General features: G+C 42.0%; 1 protein-coding gene, 1 long non-coding RNA gene and 1 other non-coding gene across 3 annotated transcripts in view; 2 read left to right on the top strand and 1 right to left on the bottom strand.

The window, feature by feature from the left end:
* The first annotated feature begins 268 nt into the window (after window positions 1-268).
* LOC142031086 (uncharacterized) overlaps window positions 269-22,984 on the top strand; it is a 141,739-nt gene continuing 119,023 nt past the window's right edge. Inside the window, exons 1-2 of the long non-coding RNA XR_012650399.1 lie at window positions 269-482; window positions 11,938-12,000. This is a non-coding gene — a long non-coding RNA (uncharacterized LOC142031086). The remainder of the gene's footprint in view (window positions 483-11,937; window positions 12,001-22,984) is intronic.
* On the bottom strand, window positions 12,632-12,709 carry LOC142031709 (small nucleolar RNA SNORD19). The gene has a single exon (XR_012650605.1). It is a non-coding gene; the product is annotated as a small nucleolar RNA SNORD19 (small nucleolar RNA).
* LOC142031085 (uncharacterized) lies at window positions 17,002-19,825 on the top strand. Its single transcript, XM_075027956.1, has 2 exons — window positions 17,002-18,906; window positions 19,721-19,825. Exons 1-2 carry the CDS (start codon window positions 17,032-17,034, stop codon window positions 19,823-19,825), a joined length of 1,980 nt encoding a protein of 659 aa, XP_074884057.1. The 5' UTR covers window positions 17,002-17,031.

The following is a 22,984-nucleotide window of genomic DNA, read 5'->3' as shown; positions in this document are numbered from 1 at the left end:
TGACAGTGTAGCACCTTTCATAAGAAGATACGGTACCTTTTACTATTGAGTAATCCTCTTTGAAGTAGGGGCTGAATAAGGGTACAGTAATCTTCCCCTTAAGAAGTTATGGTAGCACAACTACTTCAGAATAAAAAGGGGGGGAGGGGTAAGTAATGTAGTGAGAACATTTGCTGCCTGTCTCAATTTGGTGAAATGTATTTTCTGACTATTAATTTTTACAACAACTTTTCTTGTTTTCTGTTGATTTTTCATTTTAGCTTAACAGCTGTCCATTGTCTGACAAGGACTTCCTGCTATGCATTGGTCCTGTGCTAAAGAAAGAAGCTTCCTGTAGTTGCCCCACTTTCTCCTTAGTCTGGTCAGATTGTTTGAAATCTCTATATGGAGTTTACCAGGGAGAAGTAGAGCTCAAAAAGCATAACACACTCTGTACCTGAAATCGGTTGGACATCAACTCTCCTGCATATGAGGAATTGAAGGTGAGAGCAACCAAGTGCATGGGGATAATGCCATAAACGTGCTATCAACACAGTCACGAGTTGGTGGTCTGTAGGTGTGATACTGGGGTTAAGCAGGACCGCTAAACATTCCAGAGAGGTGAAAACCAGAGTCTTTCTCCATCGGTAACAACTCCAGAGTTATCTGAAGATTAAAAAAAAAAAAAAAAAAGGTAAATTATTTTAAAGAATTTTGTTTCTGTCCTGGTTTCGGCTGGGGTAGAGTTAATTGTCTTCCTAGTAGCTGGTATAGTGCTGTGTTTTGGGTTCAGTATGAGAAGAATGTTGATAACACACTGATGTTTTCAGTTGTTGCTAAGTAATGTTTAGTCTAAAGTCAAGGATTTGTCACCTTCTCATGCCCAGCCAACAAGAATGCTGGAGGGGCACAAGAAGTTGGCACAGGACACAGCCAGGGCACCTGACCCAAACTGGCCAGTAGGGTATACCATACCCTGTGATGTCATGCCCAGTCTATAAACTGGGGGGAAACTGGCCAGGGCCACTGCTCGGGAACTGGCTGGGCATTGGATTCTGGGTGGTGAGCAATTGCATTGTGCATCGCTTGTTTTGTATATTCTAATTCTTTTAGTAGTAGTAGTAGTGGTATAATTTTTTAATATTATTATTCCCATTATTCTTATTTTCTTCCTTTTCTGTTCTATTATACTGTTCTTATCTCAGCCCATGAGTTTTACTTTTTTTTTCTGATTCTCTCCCCTATGCCCTCTGGGGGGGCGGACTGAGTGAGCGGCTGTGTGATGCTTAGTTGATGGCTGGGGTTAAACCATGATACCATCTGTCCAGGAATAAAATAGCGTTCATCTCAAAATCAGACACATCTCTCGTTTACCAACTTAAAGCTTAGAATGGCCTTGTATCTTCTCATTTATTTAATGTGCTCCCACAAACACCATTCTGTTCAATTAGTCTGCGTCTATGTAGGTAGATAAGGACCTGGTACCTGAATGAGTTCCAGGAAAAATAATTTAGAAGTAAGGAAGAGAATTTAAGATTCTATACCAAAAGGGAGCAATGAACACAACTATTTCCTCATTAAGATCAATTATATATAGCTTTCATGTCAGCTTTTTTATCCAAAAACCTCAAATTTTTAACAAGTTTATCACAGCTCTGGTCCCAAATGTGTAATCATGTCTGTATGGGTAAGCCACTGAATCCATAGAGAGCCACTGCATCCCTTGGGCTAGCTCAGCCTGACTATCAAATTAAACAGGTAATTTCAAACACCTCTGGAGCGCTTCCTCTCCTAAGACAAAAGTAGCATTCAACACTATACACCTACTTGAAAGTGCCAATGGGACTGTGTTTGCCCAACTTCACTGTGACTTTTTATGTATCATCTAAAAGTAAAATCAGATATAGGGGACATAAAGCATAAATGGACTTCACCTTACTGTAGCTACCTAAAGGTAATGCTAAGTCCCATTTTAGGACTCACCTGACCATGTGTCACTTAAAAAGCCCTATAGCTTTTTCTCTGCTATACTGGAAAGGTCTGAATTTTGATGCTTTGTCACATGGCTTTTGAGACTGAACTTTTGCAAACAAACCTTGGTAAATCACGGACAGAGGATAATTTTTTCTCTTCCTCGTTTTCTCTACAACATCAATAAGCAGCAAGAGGTCTCTGTTGATGCAGTTCCACAGGATGTTAAGATCAAACTCCCCCAGCAAAGCAGGGAATTTATGGTTCTTCAGAAAGCATGTCTGCTGAATTGCTTACATCCATCTCTTGTGCCTGGGAGAGATCCTAGCTCTGTTGGTACTGCTGGATTTATGTCATGGAAGAAAAATAACTCATACACATGCCCTTTACTCTTGTCTACAGTATATGTACAGGACTCTGTCGTCATTTAGGCCCAGCTGGCAACTAAGCACCACACAGCTGCTTGTACATTCTTTCCCTTGCCCCCGTGGGATGGGGAGGAGAAATCAGAAGAAAAAGGTAAAAGCTCGTGCATTGAAATAAGGACAGTTTAATAGAACAACACAAGGAGAGAAATACTAATAGTAACAATAATACTAATAAAGGAGTATACAAAGTGAGTAATGCACAGTGCAATTGCTCACCGCCCGGAACTCGATGTCCAGCGTGTTCCCAGGCTGTGATCCCTCCTCCACCCTGGCCAGCTCCCCCAGTTTATATACTAAGCATGACCTTATATGGTATAAAATATCCCCTTGGCTAGTTTGGGTCAGCTATCCTGGCTGTGTCCCATCCCAGCTTCTGGTGAAAATTAACTCTATCCTAGCCGAACCCAGAACAGACTGCAAACAAAGAACTTCGTCACAATGTCCCACATTCTTCTATTTCTTTTTGGAGGATCCAATGGTTTATTTTCTCTCCAGCCCAAATACATGTATTATGTTCTCACGTGCCTCACTCTCAAAGGAGGGCATGGCTTTTATTAACAAGATAAGGATGCCATGAGAAATAGTTATTTTATTTTGTTACTGCGGTAGCTGAGATCCTGGCCTCCTGACTCTGTGTAACTTAATATAAAATAAACCTCAGCATTTTAACATTAGATGAATGAGCAGCTTCTGTTCCTTCTGTGAAGAAACAAATGCACAAATCTCTTGAACTCCTTTGGTAGTGACTAAACCAAGCTATGATGGAGTGGCAGTCCTGGTGCTTTGTAACAGTGTATACCATGACCTCAGTGTTATTTAAATGCACTTGCTACAATTCCTGTATTTTTGTAGCAGCTTTTAGGTCTGGTGGCAGCTTCTTGAACGACCTTGCTTGCTCTTTTGGCTGCCCACGCTACTGACTGCTGTGCTGTTTGTAGCAAAGCCTGCAGTCCTAGTGACAGATTTCGAGCACAGATTTCTGATGTACTGTTTTGCCCTGCTGGGTATCTCTCTCTCTCACTCTCTCTGATTCAAAAAGGTTGAGGGGAATACTGAATATGGTATTTTGACTAACTTGAGCTCTGCTAATGCTTCACAAAACACAAATATGGAGTTATTTTTATAATACAGGAGTATAGAATATTTTCTCCTTGTTGATAAGGAGATTTTATACAGTGTTTTGAAATAAAAGGCTTTTCTTAACCTGCCAGAACTTAGTCATAGAACACAACCAAGATCATATCCCCAGAATGTAAAAAATCAACATTTTAATAAAATATGTACTCCCTAAGCAAAGGCAAAACCCCCCAGCAATAGCTTGTTGCAGTATGAACTTAAGCTCTAATGAAACTGGTATGTATATATGTAGCAGAACAACATATATAATCCTCAGTTATACTTTTTCCATACACACATCTATTTATTTGTATGTGCATATAAAACAAGAGTTTAACATCAGGGTTGATTAAAAGTGTGCTGTAATCTGTAACTTTTAGGCAGAGATATGTTGTAGGGATATGTTATATTTGGGGTTTACTCAGAACTAGCATTTAACTAAAAGAGTCAATTGTCTCTGTTAATACAGGATGGGTTGTGGCATAACTGAGTAGGCATGAAAAAATCCAGGACTTCTCCAAATAACCAGCAGGTATGATATGAAGGAAAAAGCATGTTAAGAGCAGGACTCAGTCCTCCTTCCTCCCTCAGTACAGATGAAGCAGACCTCTAGGGTCAGCTGAGGGGCATGTTTGTAAGTTAGAGGGGTTTTTAGTTTAGCTCTGTTGTGGTTTAACCCCAGCCAGCAACTAAGCACCACTCAGCTGCTCACTCACTCCCCCCCACCACCCAGTGAGATGGGGTAGAAAATTGGGGAAAGAAGTGAAACCTGTGGGTTGACTTAAGAACGGTTTAATAGAACAGAAAAGAAACTAATAATGATGATGATAACACTAATAAAATGACAACAGTAGTAATAAAAGGATTGGAATGTATAAATGATGCGCAGGGCAATTGCTCACCACCCGCCGACCGACATCCAACCAGTCCCCGAGCGGCGATTCCCTGCCCCCACTTCCCAGTTCCTAAACTAGATGGGACATCCCATGGTATGGAATACCCTGTTGGCCAGTTTGGGTCAGGTGCCCTGGCTGTGTCCTGTGCCAACTTCTTGTGCCCCTCCAGCTTTCTTGCTGGCTGGGCACGAGAAGCTGAAAAATCCTTGACTATAGTCTAAACACTACTGAGCAACAACTGAAAACATCAGTGTTATCAACATTCTTCACATACTGAACTCAAAACACAGCACTATACCAGCTACTAGGAAGACAGTTAACTCTATCCCAGCTGAAACCAGGACAAGCTCCTGGAAAGAAAATTCTTATTCTCTTCCTGTTGCCTATAAACCCAATGTAGGAATTGTCTTCAGCATGGCCGCTGGATAACAGGCTTAGATTTAACTATGTGTTAAGGCAGGTATTCATGTGTGCACACATATGCACTGACATAGCATAGATAGAAACAGATTTTTGTGCATATGTGAGTGTATATAGATACGTATGATGCATTGTGTGCTCAGCTTGCTGTTCAGAACTAGTCAAAAGAAGAAATTAATTTTACTAGTTTCCTCACAAACAAAGAAATGGCTGCCAAGAATCTGAGAATGTACCTATGAAATATGATACAGAAAATTAAGTCCTATAGCATAAACTTCACCTTGGGTGTGGGCTTCAAAGGCACTTCAAAAGCAGATACACAAGAGTACTCGGGATTATAAAATTGTGATCATCCTTACCTCAGTCAGCATTAAAGATTTTATTTTTAAGGCAATCCTTTGAGGAGAAAAAAAGATAAGAAACTCAAAGGTCAAATAATTCAATTACTTTTATATGTTTCTATTTTCAAGGAAAATTTCCTTACGTGTCCTTTTTTTGCTTATTCATATTTTACTAAAAGAATGCACAGACTCTATATCATTATGTAGATTCCTTCATTAGCTGTAGAACTTCCAGAGCCTGGTGCCAAAAAGCTGGTTTCCTGTAAGAGAGTTCTTTTTATGTGATGACTTCACTACCTAACAAACCTCGAACCATTTAGCACAAGAACCATTCTCATTTTTCAGATAACAAAAATTCATCTGCAGTATTTTTTCCACAGCCATGTAATGAGGCTTGTAGAAACATGACACAAAAAAATAGAATGAATAAATCAAATTGCATGGAGGAAACCTCAAGGATCTGACAGTAGAAATGACAAACGCTAGGAAGCTCTGTGGCTTTTCTCGTCAGTGAAACCCATTGCTTTCTCTGCTACTTGGGAGAATGTTTCAGGACAATATTCTCTCACCATTGTATTGCCAGTGCAGGCTAGGGACTCTAAGAAGAGGTGCTTAGAAATCTCCAAAGTTCATTTTGAGGAGTATACTGGAGAAGTTGTGAAAAGATGTTGGATTCACTGAGGCTTCTATGAGGCATTTACTTTATAGGTGGTAGTTTTGCACCTTGCAAAATGCTTTATAAATGCAAAAATGCTTGTAACAGACTTGTGGGATAGAGAATCCGCGTCTTCAATCTTGTGAATGCTGGAGGACTCCTCCCAAGGAAGGGAGGGGAGTTAAAGTAGCCTGATCAGGTCTGATGGCGGGTACTTAGCTGTGGTTTATCTTCAGTGCAGAGAGAGTTTGCCAGGACAAATGCCAATGAGGAAGCATTAGCCTTTGTTTCCAGCAGCTCTCCACAATCACTCTCTGTTTTAATGAATCTGAGCTGAAATATAAATGGATCTTAATGTCAAGCAATTTCCTCACTCTATCAGAAAGGTTGTGAAAAGTGGGGGGTAGAATGACGCTTCCATATGTTCATGGTGTGCTGCAGAGTTGTTCAGCTGTTTTTTAAGAGAGGTGCATAGGATGAAAATTAGAAGGAAATGACCCAGAGATAGAGAAGAATGAGCTCCAAGCACATCCCAATGCATTGAAGCCCTGAAGATGGCAGGTCTGGCCAGGCTTCCCGCACCTCAGGATGTGTAGGGCTGCCTCTCCTCCAGGGGAAGGGAGCTGGCAGGTTGGTGGCAGTCGGAGCTGCTGTGTCTGCCTGGCTGCTCCACAGGTCACCAGCATCAGGGGCATCTGGGAGCATTTTGACCTGTAGGCTCTTTTTAAAAGAGAAAGCGTGACAGTTTTTTAAAGACATTTGTATAAGTACATGGAAAAATGAGGGTATTCTACTACTGCACCCGTTATTTTGCAGTTTGGGCTATAAGCCATCTTAGATAGTTGCATGGCAACAATTATCATTTATGCTTTAACATTAAGTATTGCCACTGAAAGCTTTGTTTTTATTAGCATTTAACTTCATATGGAAGGTCATATTCTATGAGGGGATGCAAGAAAATTTGCCGTCTCTTAAAGCCAGCGGGAACAAATAAAATCAACCAAAGGCTTGAGTTCTGCATGTCAATAGAGACGGTTTGCTTTGCCTGGGTATTTTAGCTAAATGCATGACACTAGAAAACATGTGCAGGTTTTTTTCTGGTTTGGATGCTCAAATAAAATAAAGTTGCATATGCAATTGGATTTATACTAGAACATGTATCATTCTTCACAAGTTACCTTTTGGTCATGTTTTATTTAGTCCCTTTGCTTTTAAGTGGGCTCTGAAGCCCACTTGACAAAAAAGCATCAGGGCTTGTGCAGCATTACGTGGTTTTATGCACATGCCACTATCTCAATTTTAATGTGTTCATATTCTGAGTAGTAAAACCAGCATTTCATATCCATAGTGCTGCAGTTTAGCCATAAATTTTAAACTTAAAAAAAAATACATTACTGTCTATTAAGCTTTAGTTAATGAAAAGTAAAAATTTAAAGTTGCTGTTACAGTTGTGACAATTACTTGAAAGTGCTTTATGCATGCAGCAAGATTTCTTACGGAAAAATTGAAAATTGTAAATGGAGCACTTTTTTTTTCTAAGGGATGAACACTAAAAAAAGAACAAACATTTCAAGTGACTAATCAACTCGCCTACATTATAGATAAATGTAACTTATGCTGAGTTAGTCAGAAAGACTAACCATTTTATACTGTTCATTTAACATTGAACTTTTTATATCATTCTGAAAGATGTAGAGGTTTGTATCATCTGTGACACAAATAATGATAAATCATGACTAGAAAATGAGGCCAAAATTTCTGTTAGGAGTTCGATACATCTCTACTAAAGTATTTTTCTTGGAGTCAGAACAGAATTTTATGAGATTTCATATACTGCCTGGAAGCTAAGCCAATCAATGGAAATACAGAAACCTAGTTAAGGACGGAAGACTATTTCTGTGTGTGTTCAGTTCATTGTATACTGAGATTAGGTTTTTACATTTTTTAATTGGAAAACAGGTTTTGGATTGTATTCGGGGGGACGGGGGGAATTGGTTGTTGAGTTTTTTCCATTGTTGTTTTGTTTTAGTTCGAGCAATGCAACTTTGACATGTCAGATTATATGTGTTTATTACTGGCTTAAAAAACCCTACATCTTTATGCTTTTCAGCATTCAGTTGTTTTGTTCAACAGAAACATATGAATTGTCCCTACCTGGTGCATACAAAGAAACTCTCTTTCTCTTTCCCTCTTCTAAACCACCTCATCCCACTATACTCGCTCCTTGTTTTCATTTATAGTTTTCATTTCAGTTTAAATCAAAGTTACCCAAAGTAGTGGAACAGCCTCTATGGGTAGCATTGCCAGACACACAAGCAGAAGCAAAATCTGTGATGATGACTACTTTGTGACTTGCTAATATTAAAGACTTCAGGATTTAGATTAAAAAAAACCCTCCAAACTATTCAGAATAAAAAAATCAGGCTTTTAAAGCTCAACATGACTATATACATATTCTTCTTGTAGCTGAAGCAGAAACTACCACTTATCTTTTTTCTTTTATTTTTCTATTTTTTGCTAGCGAATCAATTAAAAATAATATTGTCATAGAGGAGCACTTGATGTTCTTTTTTAAATTAGCTTGGACATTGAGAAGTTCCAAAATGTGTCTCTAATGTTCCTCCTATAAAGCAGTTTAATAAGATGTCATAATAAACATGTAAAATTAGATTTATTTTATCAAGAGGCAAAATAACCTCATTACACAGAAAGCTCCAACAAACTGAAGCTTGCCTAATATATAATCCAGTAGTTTAATTTGTAAACCTGATTATTGCTCTTAACAGAGTTCATTAGTACCTCAGAGTCCTATAAGGCATTTGAATGATACTTGTTATAATTAATATTTAGTCTTTAATACTGTTCAGAGTTTCCCAGACTTTCAAAATGGTTCTTGTAATTGCTTTTTTTAAAATTTGCCAGCTGTACAAACTTCATTGCTACAGGGGCACAGAGGGGCTTCACAGATGTGACATGGCATTGCATTGATTAACCATTTGTATTGCTCCATAGCAGAAGATTTGAATACCCTGTCTGAATAACATTGCTTCCTCTCATTTGCAGGTAAGTATTATTACTGTATCCATGTTTATGTCATTTAATGAATCTATGGACATGGACTGGTTGTCTCCAGGGAATGACACTGGATAAATTCTGATTCTTCACTGAATTTCAGAGAGCGTAAAAATCTACAGAAAGCACAGTCCAAAATGTTAAGCAATGGGGAAAGGAAAACAGCAAGTGTAAATTTTACCCAGGTGAGAGGTTCAAGTGTGATTTGCATCAGTGGTATTCGTACACTTGAGTTTTAAAATTCCAGAATGCGCTAACTCTAACTATGAATACTTGTGGTATGCTCAGCATGAAAGTCTGAGCTTAAAAGAGTTGCCAGATCTTAACTACCATCTCTGCTTTCTTGCTTAGAAGAGGGAACAAACAAACTCCCATTAGTGAGTCTGCTGCTCTGCTCCTGCAGCTTCAAAGTGTTGTGGGGGTTTTTGTGGCTCCCTGCATTTCTGCTTGCTCTGCTCATTAAGAACTGCACATCAGCAAATCATTATGCCTTTGCCTCCACTGTCTTCAGGCTGGGAGTGATCCTGCCCTCCGACTGCTGAGACCCTTACCGCTTCTGAATTTGACGGATTAGTATGGAACAGCAGTGCTTCCCTGCAGTGCTCGTGTTTCATGACATCATCAGAATAACTGACAAAATGATCTGGCCAAACAGTGTGCACATACTTTAAGAAGTATCAGTTACTTGATGCTAGTTGCAACTGATGCCCTTATGATACTTACAGAAGCTCACATGAAAAGTGCTGTGTAAGCAATGGAGTTACCTCCTCCAAGGCAAAATCTGAGGGGGTGCTATGGTTCCTGCCAGAACAAAGGGTGTGGTAGTACATCTGCTGATTGCATATATTTTAGATGAGTATTCAAAAAGTCTTTTCACAATCATAAACATGAGGTTTCCCCATTGGCACAGTGAAGAAGTTTAGAAAGTCTTTCTCACAACTAGATGACTTAGGGACAGAACTTCTACCTCTGGTGGTGTGGAATTGAGAGCAATAAGTGCCATATCCTTGCTATTCCAGTGGGGGTTCTCATCCTGTAGGTCCAGCGTTAGGAATTAAATACCACGGCATTGTTATCTTATCTTTTGTTGCTGCACAAAGCACATTAAAAATGGATATAATTTAAAAGAAAATTACATTTTTTATTATTTTTGTTTTAACAATAAAGGATTAATGAACACAAATTGAAATTTAGACAACAGTTGCCAAAGTGTGTTTTTAGATTTCACAGTTTTTCACAGATTTCACAAGTTTTACTTGTCCATCAACGTAAGATCACATGACTCACCTCACAATTCAGGTATTGTGGGGGTTTCATCTGAAACCTCCAAGCCTTCTGAGGTTTGATCTTCACTGTTTTTTGATAGCAGCAGACCAAATAAATCTTTCAGCACGGCTTGAAATAGCCACAACTGATTGGAAAGTGCTCATAAGTTCTAAATGTTGTTAGATGTTTACAATAGTTTATCCCAAATTAGAGCTAACTCAATGGTTTTATTCAGCACCTGACAGAAACACTCTACTTTCAGGTTCAGCGTAAGACTGTAGCTCTCTTTTTGCCTGCTGTTTTTGTTTTCCTTTGCTTGGATAGAGGTATTTTGAAAGGTAAATGTAGCAGTCAACATCAGCTCTGCTTAGTAGAGAACTGAACTTGGAGATCAACTCTTGTTCAGACTGTCTTATAAGTGATCTTGTAGAATATATAGATGCCTGTTACTCCATAAATAAATTCTCATAAAGATATGCATTCTGTTTTCATTATGGTGTACAGGAAGTCTGATAGGAGCAGGAATGTACCCTAGTTATTTTGTATGATTTTATATATAGATTTTCATGAGGTCTGCATCAAACAAGTCATAGGAGGTCAAATATTACATTGGTGAGAATCACTGTACTTGAATTGATAAGATGAGTAGTAACATTTTTCTATAGTATATGAAAAAGGATGCTATCAGTGCAGCACTGCCATTATACCAGCTTGAGTGCTCACTGCTGTTGTGTCTTTTTTCCTCTAACGCTCTTATTCCTAAGATGATAGAAGCAGCCACATTCAAAAGCTCTTATCTCTAGTCTGCAGATGGAGAAGAGAAGCATGCAGTATGCTAAGGGTGAAATTTTCAACAGAGATTGGTAAGTTACTTAGGTGCCTAAGTCCTATTTTCAGAAGTGATACAGGGCCTTTTTAAAGCAGCTGTTCTGTTCACAAGAAACTAATCTACTTAGTTACTGGAGGAAACATGCAGCTTTATATTAATCATACAACAAAGAGGATGAAGGTGAAAGTTCCACAGAACAGACAGGGAACAAGAGACAGGGAAGAACATAGCTTTATCCCTTATCTCTACTGGCAACTGGCTGACTCTGTGTTGACCCCTTTCTTATTCCTAGTTTACAAACAAAAAGATATTTTTTAAAGCTACAAAGACATCCTTTTTTTATCTCAGATGGGAAGAGTTGTTCTCTCTCACCTTACCTTTTACTCTCTCAGTCCCTCAGTTCTATGGCTTCTCCTGGTGTCTGGTGTTCCCAGAAGGATAAAATCCTCTTGGCCTCTCTTCCTTCAGCAAATCATTAGGAAAAGCAAAGGACTCTTGCACTCCATGTTACTTCATAAGCACACCCTGTCCTGACGTTTCCTTAGAGTTCAAACATTAGTCTAATGCTCTTTGAATAACAAGGATCCAGTTTGCTCCAGAATGATACATGGTCTACTGGAGGGCAGATAGCTCATGAAACATCTGATACATGTCAGGTTCTTTTGGCTTAACTCCTTCTTTGGAGTGATATACCCAAACTGATTTTGAAAAGCTTGTTTCACAGTTCTCTTGCTGTCCTGGATTAGATTAAATCTGAATGAGTTCTTGTCTGTCTTTCCATCCAAAGCTGGTGAAGGTTTGCTCTCGTCAGAGCTTATGGAGTTAGACAGCATCTAAAAAGCAATTGCTTTGTCCAAACTGCTTTTAATCATTTCTTCACCTCACTTTTAAAAGAAAATCTAGGATCTAGACCTTGTGATGGAATGGGGATGTTTGATAATATTTTGTTCCATTCTTGTTTCAGGGGAGCTTTAAAACCTGCAGTAGTGCCTGTGACTGGACCCCCAGAACAGCCTGTTTCAGAAAGGTTTGTCTGAGCTCTCTGTTGGAGGTAGCATTGGTTGTCAAGATCTTTCTGTATCCTTCTAACCCTTTTGAACGTGCAGCTGCTTTAACAAGAATATCTGCTACTAATACAGACATACAGAGTCTCTCTTGTGGCAGAATTCAGGTATTCATGAGCAAGAAGAGTCACCAGGCTTATAAGCTTTTTCTGCCATACATAACACTGCTCATATCTCTTTGCTGCTTTTTCCAGGTCTGCTCTGTTTACTTATCAGCTACAGATTTCACACCAAAAAATGCCAGGTAGCTGAAGTGCAGATAGCTCATCTTGTTTTGTGAGTGAAAGATGACTTCTGTGCCCCACAGGCTACATTTATTTTATAACCCTACTTCTGTACTCCTGACCTTGCCCTAGCAACAGAGTACATGTTGCTGCCTTTGAGACATGTTAGGGTCCTGCCTAGCCCTAATGGAGGAAATTTTTACAGACGTCTAGTTATGGTCTTCTGTGAATAATACAATCTAAGATGAGCACAGAACTAGATTGGTTTAGGGGAATAGAGGGCATCTGTGCTGGCACAGTGCTGCCCGCTCTTAGTATGACTTAATCATTTGAGTTTTGGGCAAAAACTGAGTACTATGCACAGCCAGGTGCTTTGGCTGACTTCACAGCTGAATCTTACCAGTCATATGCGACATGTCAAGCTGGTAAAAGGGATTTCACATAAGTCTAAAAATGATTGTTTTGTGGGTTTTTGTTTTGTTTTTGGTTTTGTTGGGGTTTTTTTGTTTTTACTTTTGCTGCAGCTGGGAAAAGCACTAGCTAGAGACATGAAAACATATCCAGCTAACCATTTTTTGTTATTTTTTATGTTATACTACAAAACTGTCCCAGCTACATAGGATGAACAAGACAAGATTAATTCTTTGCCCAGATTTGTATATGACAAATGGTGTTCTACATGACTGAGATTCATTCTGATGTCATGAGCTTGTCTTTCATAGAAACAATTTTCATCTTTTCCTTGGTCCTGTAGCCTAAGTCTATGCTTTAGTTTCAAAGCAGCACCCTTTTTTTTTGACACCGAGTCTTAGCTGCCTTCAGTTTTTGCAGTACCTTCTCTAATGATGGCAGATACTCAGCATCACTTCTGGTTGAGATGAGAGTATTATCAGTCCTCACTTCAATAGGCTGGATGGGCATATTTTCCATGGCTGTATGAAAAATCTCAGATGCTAACGATATTCTATATGGTAGTCTTGTGATAATACAATACTTTCCTTACAGCACTACATTTTCTTCAGTTCTCCTCTAAAAGAGCTTGCTAGTATGCTTGTGACCTTAAAATTGCACAGGTAAAACAAAGTTGTCTTTTTCTGGCCCGTTTACCTCAATCAGTTTCTTTTCTCTGAGGTAATAAATAATTTTGATTTTAGGTGTTTTAGCTAGACCTCATTCTGCATATAACTCCTGACCTTCATACTATGCCTTCAACCCTTGTTTAGAAAAGCTGAATATACGTCCAGGAATTCTTGAATGCTAGTAATTTGTTAGGGCCTTGTCGTGGATGAGTGATTTAGGATCCTTGAAGAATCTGTAAAAGTGCAACTTAACAGAGTTCGATGGCAAGGTTCACTCTATTACTTACTACATGGGAGAAACGTACAAAGGAAAATTAAGTTAGAATCAATTTAGGATCATTTGCACAGAGATCAGAGATGCAAAAAGGTAAGGGAGAGCCATTGAGTCATGAGGTTCAGAATGGTTCCCCTTGCTTTCTAAACTCCTGATGGAGCTTAGGTGCAGCTAGATCCAAACTTAGTCTCAGACCTGGTCAACTGTTTATATCTAAGAGATTCAAAGGGTAAGGAAAACCTCCCATTGATTCATGAGGTTCAGAATGAACCCCCTTGCTTTCTAAACTCCTTCTCAGAAAGGAGTCTAGGTGCAACTGGATCCAGACTTAGTCTCAGATTTGTTCAATGTTTTACATCTAAAAGATTATATGTGCACAATCAGTCCTTTAGATCACTTAGTTAGGATTTCAAAGTTAACATGCTATTAATCACTTACTAATCCATCCAGGCATCTGGTGTTATTTCGCTCCGAAGTTTGAGGCCTTGGCTTCCCAAAACAGACTCTCAGGCATTAAGTCTTATAAAAATAAATAATTTAATAGAGTGGTACAGCAGCAGGATCAGCTCTAGCTGGGTGGCCCCAGGGGCAGGGGAAGAAGGAGAAGAACAACCCAAACATAGAAATCCCTGGGCGATTATACCCTTACAGACTAATCACCTGCCCCTCACGCATTCCTCATACTCTCTTCACACACCTTCCACGCACCCTCAGATTCTGATCTGAGATCTTCTGATGCCCTCTGACTCCTTATTGGATTACTTCACTGTCTCCAGAAAGGCTGCTTGTTATCTTCTTGAGTTGCAGGTGCTGCTGACGGTCATAGCCTTGAAGCCTCCTTATCTTCCGATTTATGCTGTGGTTCTGGAGACCCCTGTTTTGACTAAGTAGGTACAGTCAATCTAAATGAAAGCTACAGCTTGCAGCCTAAGGCTTCAGCAAATTTAGCCACTCATGCTAAGTAAGTAAAGCTAAGCAAACAGCATACTAAATCACACAACATTGTAACTTTAAGTGATTCATTCTATTTAAAACTTACTTATTTAAATGACTACTATCTCTTATTACTGAGAGGAGTCTCTGCTCAAGAGGAGAGTTGCCTGGAGTGCAGTCCAGTTGCTGTCTAGGGAGAATTCAAATTGGGCTCACCCAGGGATCTGTCCTTAGTAAAAGATCACGTTGTTGGAGATTACTCACTGCCATGCAGTGCCTAGCAGGGAGAGCTCAAAGGCGGCTGTTGTATTTATGGGATAAAGTCGTTGGCTCATAGTCAAATTGCATACAACGGGAGCGGTATGTGCGAGACTCCTTGTACACACAACGTTCACTGGGTCACTCTGTTCCTTTGTGGGTTTCCTAGAGGAGTTCTTGGCCCGGCTACAGCTCAGGCCTTTACCTCCTTTGGAGCCTGTACCAAAGTGCTGCCGGTTTGGTTAAGGGGGAGTTGAGTGCATCCATCACAGGCCTAAGATAAAAATTTCCTGCTGATTTTTGTTTCTCATAATAATTTTGTTAATAGCACAATATTTTTGCTTTTGGTGCGTCAGTTTTACAAGAATGAAGACAGGAGCTATTCAGTGAGTCATCACTGCATTTGCAAATGCTTCCTGCTTCTAGCCTAAACACAAAATAGCAGAAGCTCTTGTACCTGTATCCATCATTCCTCTGCTATAGGCAAAAGCCTACCTTATACACCTTTAACATCTGGTATGTATCAACTCCTCTGGGTATTTCAGTTTTGAAGGGTAAAATGCTCGAGCTTTTTTTTTCACCTTTAGACCCTTGAGTTCATACTCTTCAGCTAGAAATATTCTTTGATGTGTATTTTAGCATGTTCTGGCTAAATGCCCTTGCTTAAGGCATGTAGTTATTTTTGATGTTTAGACATTTTAATTTAAATAACTGATTAGATGTTAACTCTGCTGTGACAGAAACACACATTAGGAGCCAGGGCCTGTTCCATTACACTTTTGCATTTTCATTTCTTTGAGCTGTTCTTGCTGTGTGGGTGCAAATCTGAAGTTATTCAGTGCTTACAGTGTTGCTGTTAATCATTCTGCTTTAAGCCCTCTGCAGCACTTCCAACTTTGTTTACAGATGCAAAGAGGTGCCTGAGCTCTTAACTTCTGCTGCCTAAGGGCCTAAGTCTTAAAACTCAAACATGTATCTGTGCCTTTAAAAATCTGACCACAAGGGCCTGTGGCCTGCAGAACAGCATCCCTATGCTTCTAAAAAATGTAACAGTATATACATTTCATGGCAATAAAACATTGGTAGTTTACCTAGGAACGTTTGGAAATGACAGAAGGAACACACCTTTAATGCTGGTGCTGAAATATACATGATTGTCAGAAGGCCATAAGCACCCTGGTTAACTTCAGGATATTTGTAAAGAAAAATAAGTACTTCCAGAGGTGACTGAACCCTCATAGCATCTCTATTACCCTCTGGACATTGCCTTCGGTACATTGACTAGGGAAGAACCAGTAGTCCTGAATTCTGAACTATCAGTTGTGCTTAGACTTAGCTGGGATAAAGTCAGACCTAACAGATTTATCCAAGTTTGGAAATCCAGGTATGATTTTTGGAGATGAACTTGAAATGAAGTAAATCTCCATTCAGGAACATGTTCACCACCGTATCTAAATATTAAGCTTTTGCATGATACATCCAAAATCTAATGTAGGTTTTTTAATATGCCTTGTTAAAAAGATATTGCATGATACTACAGCACTAAGTAATGCAGTTAGTATTTCTTTTCCCCCAAATATAAATAACTGTCTTCATTAAGAGACAGCTTTGCATACATGGTGTCCTGGGTTCAGCTGGGATAGAGTTAATTTTTACAGGAACCTGGGAGGTGGGGGGCATAGCCGGGGCAGCTGACCTGAACTAGCCAAGGAGCTATTCCATACCATGTGACATCATGCTCAGTATATATATAGGGAGCGGGCCGGGGGGGGGGGTGGCTCCTTCTTTCGGTGGGGGAAGTGGCGGAGCGTCGGGTTCCGGGTGGTGAGCAGTTGCACTGTGCATCACTCTTTTTGTATACTCGTTCATTAGTACCGTTGTTGTTGTTGTAATTCCTTTGTGTTGTCCCAGTAAACTGCCTTTATCTCAACCCTCGAGGTTCCAGGTTTTTTTCTTCTTTTCTCTCCTCCGTCTTCCCCCCATCCCACCGGAGGGGGGCGGGAGGAGTGAGCGAGCGGCCGCGTGGTTCTTCGTTACCGGCTGGGCTAAAACCACGACAGTCCTTTTTGGCGCCCAACGTGGGGCCCGAAGGGTTGAGATAACGACAGATCTGGCCAGAGTGTGTTTGAAACAAATTTGTCATACGCATTTCTTATACTAGATAAATAGATGTTAGTCACAATGTTGATTAATTTGTTTACATGGTGGCGTTTTGTAAGTTCTTATATGCTCTATGTATTGCCTGTAGTTGCGTATCTCATCTCTGGGAGAGTGATTGGGATTATCATTTTGCTGTACTGGGCAATGTCGACTTGTGAAATGATTACATCACTGGTCATGAGGTTAAGCTGGTATCTGTATGAGGCAGTGATATCATTTCCATACCTTGGGCACCTTCTGTCGGATTTTATTGGTAATTACACCCAATCCATTGGGAAGTTGGGGGGGGATACTTCCCCCCGTCCATTCCCCTCCCTTTTCTCCTTCCGACTAATTACAACAGTTTTCGAGAATTTTGAATATCCTTGGGATGCGCAAGCCAGTGTGCTGTTAGTGCTATGCCTCCTGACTATGTTCCAGGTCTTGTTTAGGGCTACAAAAAGGCTCTTTAAGAGCACCACCCAGAGATCTGTCCCAAAGCTTGATATGCATGGGTGGCACGGCATGTGGAAGAATGTGGGAAGGTATCTAGAGAACTTCTCACCTCCAGTGACTTGGAAGTTCACTCCCGAACAACTACAGAACCCTGATGAAGTGATAGAATTTTTGAAAGAAAAATGCTGTGGTTATCCCAGAGACACACAACTCACTACACTGTGCTGGGCCCTGGCCGGTATCTACCAAACACTGCTTGATATTAGGCAGCATCCTCAGGGGGAAAAGGGGGAAAAGATAGAGAATACGACAACAAGCACCGTGGCTACCCCAACCCCGATGACAAGCACCGTGGCTGCCCCTACCACGACAACAGGTACCGTGGCTACCCCTATCCTGGTGACAGATACTGCGGCTAAACCAGAAAACCAACCTGTGCCAGTATCAGTCGCCCCTGTACAGAAAAAGAAACACACAAAGAAATCAGTTCGCTTAGTGAGAGATGAAAGTGAACCAGGGTCATCGCGAGAACAGGAGGAAGAGGTAGAACCTGAAATAATTACCCGATCTCTATCCATGAGTGAGTTGTGTGACATGCGAAAAGATTTTAGCCGCCACCCAGGTGAGCACATTGTTACCTGGCTGCTCCGGTGCTGGGATAGTGGGGCTAGTAGTGTGGAATTAGAGGGTAAGGAAGCCAAGCAGTTGGGATCTCTGTCTAGGGAAGGGGGCATCGACAAGGCGATTGGAAGAAAAACACAAGTTCTCAGCCTCTGGAGGCGACTTCTGTTAGGTGTAAAGGAAAGATACCCCTTCAGGGATGAAGTTACATGTCACCAAGGCAAGTGGACCTCCATGGAGAGAGGTATCCAGTACCTGCGGGAATTAGCCGTCCTGGAGGTGATTTATAATGATCCAGAAAATGGGCAGTCACCCACAGATCCAGATGAAGTCCAATGCACACAAGCGATGTGGCGGAAGTTTCTACGAAGTGCACCACCAACCTATGCCAACTCATTGGCAGTAATGTCCTGGAAAGAAGGCTATGGACAAACGGTGGATGAATTAGCTGTCCAACTCCGGCAATACGAAGGAAGTCTCTCTTCCTCCCTACGGGCCTGTGTCTCAGCTGTAGAGGAATTGTCCCGAGAGTTCCAGCAATTCAAAGTGGATATGTCCTCCTCCTCACCTGTACAGGCCCGCATCGCAGTTATTGGGAGTAAGCGTTCCTCTGCCCAAGAGAGAGGAGAGAGAAAGTACACGCGACGGGCTAACCTGTGGTTTTACCTGCGTGACTATGGAGAGGACATGAGGAAGTGGGATGGAAAACCTACCTCAGTTTTGGATGCACGGGTACGGGAGTTGCGAGACAAAGCAACCAGAAAAGAGGATTCTTCTTGGAAAACTGCTGCTCCAGTTTCCCGTGAGCAGTCCCCCAGACGCAGTAGATGGGCCGATCTCATTTCTGATCCTCTTGAAGGGACTTCTGATTCACGTGTGCAAAAAGTGAGTAACGGATATTCTAACCAGGATTAGAGGGGCCCTGCCTCCAGCCAGGTGGAGGAGAGGGACAACCGAGTCTACTGGACAGTGTGGATTCGATGGCCTGGCACATCAGATCCACAGGAATATAAAGCTTTAGTAGACACTGGTGCACAATGTACCCTAATGCCATCAAGTTATAAAGGGGCAGAACCCATCTGTATCTCTGGTGTGACAGGGGGATCCCAAGAGCTAACCATATTGGAAGCTGAAATGAGTCTAACCGGGAATGAGTGGCATAAACACCCCATTGCAACTGGCCCAGAGGCCCCGTGCATCCTTGGTATAGATTATCTCAGAAGGGGGTATTTCAAGGACCCAAAAGGGTACCGTTGGGCCTTTGGTATAGCTGCATTGGAGACGGAAGAGATTGAGCAGCTGTCTACCCTACCTGGTCTCTCCCAAGACCCTTCGGTTGTGGGGTTGCTGAAGGTTGAAGAGCAACAGGTGCCAATTGCCACCACGACGGTGCACCGGCGGCAGTATCGCACCAACCGAGACTCCCTGATCCCCATCCATAAGCTGATTGGCCAACTGGAGAGCCAAGGAGTGATCAGCAAGACTCGCTCACCCTTTAATAGTCCCATATGGCCCGTGTGGAAATCTAATGGGGAATGGAGACTAACAGTAGATTATCGTGGGCTGAATGAAGTCACGCCACCGCTGAGCGCTGCTGTGCCAGATATGTTAGAGCTTCAATATGAACTGGAATCAAAGGCAGCTAAGTGGTATGCCACAATTGACATTGCTAATGCATTCTTCTCCATTCCTTTGGCAGCGGAGTGCAGGCCACAGTTTGCTTTCACTTGGAGGGGCGTCCAGTACACCTGGAATCGACTGCCCCAGGGGTGGAAACACAGCCCCACTATTTGCCATGGACTGATCCAGACTGCACTAGAAAAAGGTGAAGCTCCAGAGCACCTGTAATATATTGATGACATCATTGTATGGGGCAACACAGCAGAAGAAGTCTTTGAGAAAGGGAAGAAAATAATCCAAATCCTTTTGAAGGCTGGTTTTGCCATAAAAGAAAGTAAGGTCAAGGGACCTGCGCAGGAGATCCAGTTCTTAGGAGTAAAATGGCAAGATGGGCGTCGTCAGATCCCTGCGGATGTGATCAACAAGATAGCAGCTATGTCCTCACCGACCAATAAAAAGGAAACACAGGCTTTCTTAGGTGTTGTGGGTTTTTGGAGAATGCATATTCCAAATTACAGTCAAATTGTAAGTCCTCTCTACCAAGTTACCCGGAAGAAGAACGATTTTAAATGGGGGCCTGAGCAACGACAAGCTTTTGAGCAAATTAAGCGGGAGATTGTTCATGCAGTAGCTCTTGGGCCAGTCCGGACAGGACAAGATATTAAAAATGTGCTCTACACTGCAGCTGGGGAGAATGGCCCTACCTGGAGCCTTTGGCAGAAAGCACCTGGAGAGACCCGAGGCCGACCCCTGGGGTTTTGGAGTCGGGGATATCGAGGATCCGAAGCTCGCTATACTCCAACTGAAAAAGAGATATTGGCAGCATATGAAGGAGTTCGAGCCGCTTCAGAAGTGGTTGGTACTGAAACACAGCTCTTCTTAGCACCCCGACTGCCAGTGCTGGGCTGGATGTTCAAAGGGAAAGTTTCCTCTACACATCATGCGACTGATGCCACGTGGAGTAAGTGGATTGCACTGATCACACAACGGGCTCGCATAGGAAACTCCAGTCACCCAGGAATTTTAGAAGTGATCACAGACTGGCCAGAAGACAAAGATTTTGGAATGTCGCCAGAGGAGGAGGTGACACGGGCTGAAGAGGCCCCGCTGTATAATAAACTGCCAGAAAATGAGAGGCAATATGCCCTGTTCACTGATGGGTCCTGTCGCATCGTGGGAAAACATCGGAGGTGGAAAGCTGCTGTATGGAGTCCTACACGACTAGTCGCAGAAACTGCTGAAGGAGAAGGTGAATCAAGTCAGTTTGCAGAGGTGAAAGCCATCCAGCTAGCTTTAGACATTGCTGAAAGAGAAAAGTGGCCAGTGCTCTATCTCTATACTGACTCATGGATGGTGGCAAATGCCTTATGGGGGTGGCTACAGCAATGGAAGCAGAGCAACTGGCAACGCAGAGGTAAACCCATTTGGGCTGCCGCACTGTGGCAAGATATCGCTGTTCGGATAGAGAAGCTAGTGGTAAAAGTACGTCACGTAGATGCTCACGTACCCAAGGGTCGGGCCACTGAAGAACATCGAAACAACCAACAGGTGGATCAGGCTGCCAAGATTGAAGTGGCTCAGGTGGACCTGGACTGGCAACGTAGGGGTGAGCTATTTATGGCTCAGTGGGCCCACGATACCTCAGGCCATCAGGGGAGAGATGCAACATATAGATGGGCTCGAGATTGAGGGGTGGACTTGACCATGGACACTATTGCACAGGTCATCCACGAATGTGAAACATGTGCTGCAATTAAGCAAGCCAAGCGACAAAAACCCCTGTCGCATGGGGGGCGATGGCTGAAATATAAACAGTGGGAGGCCTGGCAGATTGACTATATCACACTCCCACGAACACGCCAAGGCAAGTGCCATGTGCTTACAATGGTGGAAGCAACCACTGGATGGCTGGAAACATACCCTGTGTCCCATGCCACTGCCCAGAACACTATCCTGGGCCTTGAAGAGAAAATTTTACGGCAACACGGCACCCCAGAAAGAATTGAGTCGGACAACGGGACTCATTTCCGAAACAACCTCGTAGACACCTGGGCCAAAGAACATGACATTGAGTGGGTTTATCACATCCCTTATCACGCACCGGCCTCCAGAAAAATTGAACGATACAATGGACTGCTGAAAACTACATTGAAAGCGATGGGGGGTGGAACTTTCAAACATTGGTATACACACTTAACAAAAGCCACCTGGTTAGTTAATACCAGAGGATCCGCCAATCGGGCTGGCCCTGCCCAACCAAGACTTCCACATACTATAGAAGGGGATAAAGTCCCTGAAGTGTGCATGAGGAGTATGTTAGGAAAGACAGTCTGGGTTAGTCCTCCCTCAAGCAGAGGCAAACCCATTCAAGGAGTTGTTTTTGCTCAGGGACCTGGGTACACCTGGTGGGTGATGCAGAAGGATGGAGAAGTTCGATGTGTACCTCAGGGAGATTTGATTTTGGGAGAGAATAGCCAGTGAATTGGGCTGTACAATATTTAACTGCTAAATAACCTGCCAATGCATGTCATTGTAACTATAATGTCTATATGCCATATCAAGGGTATTACTGTAAGAATTACCCAAATGACTGCAGCATGGACTTTAAAACTGAGCCAAGTACAACAGCAATAGAACTTGAACTGGCACCCAGCAATTTCCTCAAGATCAACATCTTCGACCTGCAGACCAAGGGTGTGAGTTGCACCAAATGTACTAGCCACAAGTTCCAGAGGCAGCATGCAACAACCCAACATCTCACACCATCTCTCTTATCCTGAAGAACTGTTACAACAGATGGAGTCCCAAAGTCATGGACTAAATAAATCGATGGACACATTAGAGGAATAGCCCATAGGCTAAAGGAATACCATTTGTGTGTGTGTGTGTGCAGGGGGGAGAAGAACAAGTTCATATACTTACATATATATATAAGACAAGGAAAGTGGTAGTGATTGATTGGAAAATGTAAGATCTGGGCATGATGTAGATGGTATAGAATAAGGGGTGGATAATGTCCTGGGTTCAGCTGGGATAGAGTTAATTTTTACAGGAACGTGGGAGGTGGGGGGCATAGCTGGGGCAGCTGACCTGAACTAGCCAAGGAGCTATTCCATACCATGTGACATCATGCTCAGTATATATATAGGGAGCGGGTCGGGGGGGTGGCTCCTTCTTTCGGTGGGGGAAGTGGCGGAGCGTCGGGTCCCGGGTGGTGAGCAGTTGCACTGTGCATCACTCTTTTTGTATACTCGTTCATTAGTACCGTTGTTGTTGTTGTAATTCCTTTGTGTTGTCCCAGTAAACTGCCTTTATCTCAACCCTCGAGGTTCCAGGTTTTTTT

The sequence above is a fragment of the Buteo buteo genome, chromosome 5, assembly GCF_964188355.1.
Source record: "Buteo buteo chromosome 5, bButBut1.hap1.1, whole genome shotgun sequence".
NCBI classification, from domain to species: Eukaryota; Metazoa; Chordata; class Aves; order Accipitriformes; family Accipitridae; genus Buteo; species Buteo buteo.
Note: the sequence above shows the minus strand (reverse complement) of the source record. Positions and strands in the feature narration are given on the sequence as shown.